Source organism: Micromesistius poutassou (genome assembly GCF_964030765.1).
Source record: "Micromesistius poutassou genome assembly, chromosome: 8".
NCBI classification, from domain to species: domain Eukaryota; kingdom Metazoa; phylum Chordata; class Actinopteri; order Gadiformes; family Gadidae; genus Micromesistius; species Micromesistius poutassou.
Window position 1 is genome coordinate 4,045,277 of NC_140278.1, and position 8,100 is coordinate 4,053,376.

At 50.9% G+C, this 8,100-nt stretch overlaps 1 protein-coding gene across 2 annotated transcripts in view; it reads left to right on the plus strand.

Moving 5' to 3' along the window:
- Nucleotides 1-2,910: 2,910 nt before the first annotated feature.
- Nucleotides 2,911-8,100, plus strand: part of rbms3 (RNA binding motif, single stranded interacting protein) — a gene marked incomplete at its 3' end in the record, with an annotated part of 122,804 nt that continues 117,614 nt past the window's right edge. For both annotated transcript variants that reach the window (XM_084471253.1, XM_084471254.1), the window contains exon 1: nucleotides 2,911-3,222. In XM_084471253.1, coding sequence (XP_084327379.1) covers nucleotides 3,148-3,222 — 75 coding nt within the window. In that variant the 5' untranslated portion in view covers nucleotides 2,911-3,147. The remainder of the gene's footprint in view (nucleotides 3,223-8,100) is intronic.

Consider the following 8,100-nt stretch of genomic DNA (forward strand, 5'->3'; position numbering starts at 1 on the left):
TGCCCTCTCGCTGGCTCCCTCCCCTCCCCTAGCGCGCACGCCTCCACACACAAACCCACGTGTACAGCCCCGCACAGCTGCATCCAGAACACTCACGCTTTTATTTTGATGTCTTTTTTTTTATTTTTTTTTTACTCACCTCGCCTTGCCTGCCTGCCCTGCTCTAGTGGCTCTTACGTAACAGCAGCACTCAGAACTTACAGCACATGGCAGGAGTTCCATCACAACATCCTGCACCGCTCTGTCACTGGGTCAGTGTGCCACGCAGCCCGCCGCTACGCTACACACACACACACACACACACACACACACACACACACACACACACACACACACACACACACACCGCGGTGATACTGCAGAGAGCCTCGCCACGGTGGGCGAGGAGCACCGTGGCTGTGGCGGACGCACGTGAGTGCGCGTGCGTTTAAAAGGTTTTATTTACGTACTGCACGTTGCGTCGGTGCTGTCGATGCGTTCTAAGTATGGGTCACGTGATGCTGATTGAGAACGCCGGAAGTAGAAAGGAAGGTTATACAACGTGTAGGCGGATCAGTGTTGATGATGACCATATTGCATATGTAGTCATCTAGCTCGACTAAGTTGTTTAAAGTGCAAAACGTTGAGAGTGTAATTTTCTCATTAAGACAGCACTGTTGCTGAGTACCAGCAGGGGGACCCTGACACAAATTTCACTCAATGCGTTAGCCCTTCTCTCTCTCTTTTTCTCTCTCTCTCTCTCTCTCTCTTTCTCTCTTTCTGTTTCTGTCTCTCTCTCTGTCTGTCTGTCTGTCTGTGTCTCTCAATCTCTCTCTCTCTCTCTCTCTCTCTCTCTGTCTGTCTGTCTCTCTCTCGCACTCTCTCTCTATCCCTTTATCCCCTTTCTCTGTCCTCTCTTTAGAAACACACATACTTACAGGGAGAGAGAGAGTGAGAGAGAGAGAGAGAGAGAGAGAGAGAGAGAGAGAGAGAGAGAGAGAGAGAGAGAGAGAGAGGGCTTGGGAGAGGGCAGGACCAACCACTCCCACAACCTCTATGTTTCCATAAAATAACTAGAGAGAGAGTGAGCGAGAGAGAGAGAGTATGAGAGAGAGAGGGAGGAGGAGGAGGAGCGTCACTTCACTGAAGCCATACCCCTCTGTCGCTCGCTCACTGAGCGAGAGAAAGAGAGAAAGTGAGCGAGAGAGAAAGGGAGAGAGAGAGAGAGTGGAGCAGACTGCAAACAGCCTCAAACGCGCACTATTGCCCCCCCCCCCCCCACACACACACACACCCCTCCTCCCTCCTTCTTCCTTTTTCTCTCTCTCCCTCTCTCTCTCTGTCAGTTACACGCAAAGTCCCCCCCCACACACACACACACACACACACACACACACGTACACACACAGACGTTAACAAACACACGCTCAACACAGACACGGGCAGACGGCGCAGGCAGACGCACGCGAGAACACACGCGAGAACGCACGCACGCACATACACATACACATCCGCACGCGACACGCATACGCGGGGACTGGGCAGCCGAGCAGAGCATCAGGGCGACAGCTTAAGGCGACCGGAGAGGGATCACGGGAGGAGAAGACAAGAGCAGAAGACAAGAGGAGGAGGCACCTTGTGGATCAGAAAGGATTTTGATCCCTCTTTCTTTCCCCGGCTTCCCCCCCCCCCCCCCGTGCGGTGTAGTAGAGTGAACAGTGTCCAGATAAGGTTCAAATCTTTGCCTTTCAGCGGAAAGGAGTTGAGCTGCTGCCTGCCTTGTGTGTTTTTATTCTTTTATTCTTCTTATTTCATTGTTCTGGTTGCTTTAAAAGCCGTGCCGGGCATTCCAGGCGTTATCTGCGTTATCTCCCTCTGGAGCTCTGAAACAAAAGACCCAAGAGAGAGAGAGAGTGCTTGTGAAAGAGAGCAAGGGAGAGACAGAGAGCCAGACGCAGGTTCGGTGCCGGACCACCCTTGTCTCTGCTTCTCCACCTCCTCCTCCTCCTCCTCCTCCTCCTCCTCCTCCTCCTCTGCTTCTCTTCCTTCTCTGCTCCTCTCACTCGCACACAGTCCACAGTCTGCGTGCTGCGAGTTCGCCGATCGCGGATCCAGCGGAGGGCTTCCACGGGGGTCTGAGAGGAAGAGAAAAGAAGAACACAAATTGGTATTATCCGTCTCAGGCTGCAGCCAAGTTGTTCGTCTTGCGTGAGCGGGGGGACTCATCTCGTGCGATCGAGGCAGAAAGGAGCGCACAGGAGAAGAGGGGACGCGGTCTGTGAGAGGGAGAGAGAGGGAGAGAGGAGAAGGAGGAATAGGAAGAAAGGAATAGAAAGTGTGACGGTGGGAAAGAGGCATTGAGGGGCATGTTCCGAGCACCGCACCAGAACAGTCGGGAGTGAGTGTGAATTTTTTTTGGGGGGGTGAGCGACAACAAACGCGCCGCGCAGGGAGAAACAGCAGGGGTCCTGTCCATCCTTCTAGCAGTCCCCTATTCGTCTTCTCCCCCCTCCTCCTCCCCCCGCCCCTGCTCGTTTACCACGCCTCCCCCTCCCTCTCTGAGATTCCCCCCCGGCGTCTTCCACTGTCACTTCCACCGCCGTATCCCCCGGTCCATCTCCTGATCTCCTGTCACCTCCTTCCACCATCTCCCTAATCGCCGGCATCTCCCGTCGCTCGTTACCTCCCTCCCTACCGCTACCTCTCGGATCCTTCCCTTGCTCCCCCCACCCCCCCGCCCCCCCCCCCTCCACCTCCCACCAGCAAAAAAGAGGAGGGGGTCAACTCTCTCTCTCCCCCCCCCCCCCCCCCCACCACCCCGACAACCCACACTCTGAGATCTCCACATCAGAAGGACAGACTTTATCACATCCGTCCAAAGATCTCGACGATCGATCTGGAACCCGAGTGACAAAGTGATCGTGCCGCCGCTGCCGCCGCCGCCACTGCGTCTCCGTCCTTCCGTCCTTCCGTCCGTCTGTCCCTCCTTCGATCCGGCGGGGGAGTTTTTTTTGCTTTTTGGGAAACGACCAGGCCAAGTCGGTCGTCCCTCGCCGCTGGAAGTATCAGGGGCCGGTCCCTCGCCAAAGCAGCAGCACGGCGCCCCCTCTCTTGCCAGGGTCTCTCGCACCCTACGCCTTCAGGGACTTTGAGTCGGATTCCAGCTACATGGGAAAACGCTTGGAGCAGCAGCCAATGTACCCCCAGTACACCTACTACTACCCCCATTATCTCCACACCAAGGTAAGGCGGGAATGCCCCCCCCCCTCGATTGTGGCTTTGAGGTTTGTTTTTTTGTTCTGCTCCCCTAGTCAACAAGTCACGTATGTTAGGATCAGGAATGTGTAGTTTAGTGTGTGTTTAAATTTGACGTACGTCTGGCTTGGGTGCTCCGGGAGCTCAGTGAAGATAAACCGTACAAGGGTTTTCTTGAGTTTCCCGTAATTGTGTTATGTCTGTTCCCCGATGACATGTGTTTTCATATGACCATATGGCTCAAAGCCCAAATGGGCCTTTTTTACGTGTCGCTCTTCGGTTGAGAATAAGCATTGTGTTATTGTGTTTTTCCTCTTCTGCTGGGCTGGGCCAGGACCGGAATTTGATTAGTTTGGGGTTCTTCGGCCATAACAGTTTATAGCCACCAGAAGGGCCAATATGTTACATCAATGCAACCACTGGCAGCCTGCATGAAAAACAACGGGGGTATCCTTTTCCCTTCCTCCCTCCCCCCCCTCACCCCCTCACCCCACTCACCCCCATCTCTCCCGATCCCCCTCCCTTGGGGCCGAGACACTGGTGTTCCTCAGCTGGCTTTTCTTTCCCTTGCCTCCTTTGACCCCTATCCCACCCACCTCCATCACCACCACCACCACCCCCACCACCACCAGCTCTAAGTTCAAGTGCAGGGCATGGGGCCCTCCCTTCCTGCAGCCCTTGTTTCCCCCTCCCCATCAATCTGTCCTGTCTCACAAACCCCCCCTTCCTCCCCTCCCCCCCACCCTGCCCCCCTTCCTCCTCTTCCCTTGTCATTTTCAACCAGACCCAACACACGGACAAACGCCTACGTTTATGAGGGAAACTCCTCTTTCCCCCGCTGTGCATCGACCCCCACCCCCCCTTCTCCCGCGGCCCACCAATCAGAGTGTGTCGCGGACATGATTGATGTGAGCCTACAACCCAGGTCTTAGAGTGATCTGAAGGCTGGAAGAAGAATCGGTCCGTGCACAGATCTCCCATGCTAAAAACCTCCCTGGCCTCATTATCTGTTAGGATCTGTACAAAACGTTCCTGTGCACTCAACTGCATACAAAAAAACAATTCACGACACTCTTCCAACCACTCACACACGCTCCACGCGGTGAGCTTTGTGGGGGCGGGCCAGGGACAGAGGTGAAGGGGATCGGCAGGGCGTCGGGTGGATCCCTCCTGTATTGTGCCGCCAGACCCCGGTACTCTTGGCCCTAAATGCTCTGTTTGTTGTTTGACTTGTCCTGCGACGAGTGAGAAGTCTGCATCTTTGCCGAGATTATGCGTAATCGTACATCGCCTGTTTACGAGATGGAAAGAGATAGAAGGGAGAGATAAAACGGTCACATGGGTCTTTTTTATGAAGATGATATCCCTTTTTTGTTGCCGTATGAGTCACTCTGAGATTATAAATGGAGCATTTGCATTGATAAAGGTGGTTTTAAAATGAGTTGCACAAAAATCGTGTACTTCAGTGACTGGGAATGTAACTATTCGGCATTGAAGGCCGTTCGAAACATTAAGTGCGGAAGTATTTTACTTCCAATAATGGGACACGATGGAGTGGTTTATTCTGCTTGTACCACAGCTACCAACAATGATTAGATATGAGTGACTTTCATCTGTAACAATTGTTTTGTATCGACTTAATCAGCTGAAATTAAAATATTCCTCTGTGGGGCTTTGAGCACATTGTTCTCGCCTTGTCAAGGAAACATATGGTGGATAGTTGTATTTGACAGGTGTTGTTAATGTTGGTATTGTAACGCATCGACTTACATTTTTTTAATAATGCACACCGATGAAGATAGATCCCTTTTGTTTGCCGTATAAGTCACTCTGAGATCATACATGGACCATTTGCGTTGACAAAGGTAGTTTTAAAATGAGTCGCACAACAAAATTGTGTACTGCAGTAATTGGAAATGTCACTATTTGTTTTTGACCGATGAGAATCAAGTGTTCAACAATGATGAGGCATAACTCAAAGACTTTATTTCTTGCATTGCAATTTCCTGTTTTGTTAACACTGCCTTAGAGACTACTTAAATGTCATATTGGTGTTTTAACCTTGTTAGCTTATTTCCCCTGAGAGTTGATGCACAGCCTAATATTGGTACCTTACCATACAGACATGAGGTACACACCGCATGCCTTGTCGTTGTCTTCAATCAAGACTGTGCAAGCCGCATGGCATAATCAGACTCTTTGTCTAATTGAGCCACGTGCAATGTGATGATGTGCAAGAGATACGGTCACATTTCATTATCTTTAACCTTGATTAGGGACAGCTACCACCAATACAGTGTATATTGATTATTAGAAGGCGGTGCCCTCTCGTATTTCCAATGAACCTGTAACAGGCATGTGGATCGCTCCCTAACCACATTCTCCCTTCAGTCAACCGCCGCCTCCCCTCTCCCTCACCTTCCCTCCTCCCCTCCTTCCCTCCTCTGTCTCCGTCGTCAAGGTCATATCAAATTGGATCCTACCTTCCCTCCACTTAATGTGTGTGCATGCGTGTGCGTGTGTGCATGTGTGTGTGCGTAAACACATTCACAAGCGAATAATTCCCGTATGCGTATGCTGGCATCGTGTCCAGATGTCCGTGACTTGACATAAGCCCGTGCATATGCCAGTCTCTCTGTGCGCGTTCCCATCCCTGCGAGTGTGTTTGCGTTTGTGCACGAGTGCACTGATGATTACATCTGCAGACGTGTGTGCCTGTGCGTGTGCGATCGTGTGTGTGTGTGTGTGTGTGTGTGTGTTTGTGTTTGGACGTCGGTAAGAAGTAAAGCGTACCACGGCAGCACCGGTTCTCAATAGTTGTTGCCTATATCTGATCGGCGGCGTGTTTGTGCGGTTCTAAAGCCACCGCCGGCCCCCCCTGATGATTTTCCTTGACCTTCTCTCACAACCGGTTTGCTGCTATTAAATCTCTCTGGGTCCCAGAGGAGCAGCTGGGTGTTGTTTACCTGAGCTCCAGCGTGGGCGCACGGCCTGGCTGTACTCGTCCTGTGTGTGTGTGTGTGCTCCCCTCTGCCTGAGGACCCGGCGTTGCTTGATGTCAGCCCCTTTTACGCACCGCGCGTTCGAGCAGGGAATGTCGCGGCGTTTATTCCACCTCGCCTGTGTCCCTTTTATTCCTAAAAACAATAGGGGCGTTCGGCGTCAGCGCCTTGTGTACGATTCCCAGCCACCCTAAACACTCAGGTCACCCTCCATTATTGTTTAGAAAGCAGTGTTGCTACACGGCGTGTGTGTTGTGAATCAAACTTCACGTCAAGCCTCTGAATCCTGGAAAGCCGGCATGCTACGTAAAAGCACATGGTGGGATTACGCCAGCTTTGTTTTGTTCTGTGTTTAAATGCAAAGCCTGCTTAATGACAGATCGTCTTTACGGCAATATTGTGGGATCTCTGTATCAAAGGGGATTATGGGGTATTATATGGAACGTTAATACGCCTACATTGATGTAGAATCACCTGGTCTAGAGGGGGTTCAGTGCACTTTGGTTTCAAGGACAATCTATGAATCAATTTTGTGTTCATTTATTTTGTTTGTCAGAATGTGTGGTGTTTGTGTGTGTTTGGGTATATGTGTGTATGTTTGGTTAAATGGAATCCATGTCAGGCAATCAGAAGTCTTCATTTGACACTATTACTCTTTTCACGCTATTCATCTCACCTTAACTTTAGTGAGCTCCACTGTCTCTCGTGTATAGTGTGATTTCTTGTCTAGTTCCGCTCTCTCTCTCTCTCTCTCTCTCTCTCTCTCTCTCTCTCTCTCTCTCTCTCTCTCTCTCTCTGATGCATGCACATGGATCTGATTAGAGATGTAAATAGCCTCTTATTAATCTTGATTCCAAGGAGTTGAGCCTCTTCTCCAATGAAAACCAATTGGTGCGTGTGTACGGTTTGTGTGGGTGTCTTCGTGTGCATGCATGCTTGTGTGCGTGCGTGCATGTATATTTGTATCAGTAGCGTATCCATGCTTCCTCCACTGCCTTACAATTGCACACATCCTCCCTCCCCAATCATCATCATCATCTCTTTCTCTCTCTCTCTCTCACTCTCTCTCTCTCTCTCTCTCTCTCTCTCTCCCTCCCTCCCTCCCTCACACTCACACACACACACACACACACACACACACACACACACACACACATACATCCAGGAATACACACCCTTAACACACAGGCGGTAACAAACCGGCTGGCGTTAAACTAACAATGGTTAGCTGGATGACGGAGTGTGTGTAAATGTGTCACCATTAAACAGAGAACGAGTCGCTCTGCCTCTGTAATGGCCTACAGGGCCGGTTAGTGTACATTAGCTCAGAGTAGCTCTGCGGTCATCGCCCTCTTACTACTATATGTGTGTCTCGCGGCTCTTAATCAACGTTGGAAGCGACGACAGTTGTGTGTGTGTGTGTGTGTGTGTGTGTGTATGTGTGTGTGTGTGTGTGTGTGTGTGTGTGTGTGTGTGTGTGTGTGTGTCTGTGAAGAAAAACAACCTCTGCCTTGTGAAGAGAGAGCTGTTATCGATACTCTGCAGTGTCAGGTTATCGTTAAGATTATCGTCGTTAAATATCACCGTATCTGATTGACCTTATGGTGACCTCAGCCATTGGAGGTTTTTAACGTCATGACGTCACGCCTTCTTTAAATCCTGTCTTACCTCAGGGAAGACCGTATGCGCGAGCCCCCCTGGAAGGCATGCTCAGAGGATTGAAGTAGCAAGGAATTATGTATCGGCTCATGGACGGAAAGGGCTGGCTGGGTAGAAACCCAATCCCGCCAATGCCGGTAAATAACAAACATTCAACGTTCACGTCCTTGAGAAGATCGCGCCGTCGGCATTCCCGATCTACCCA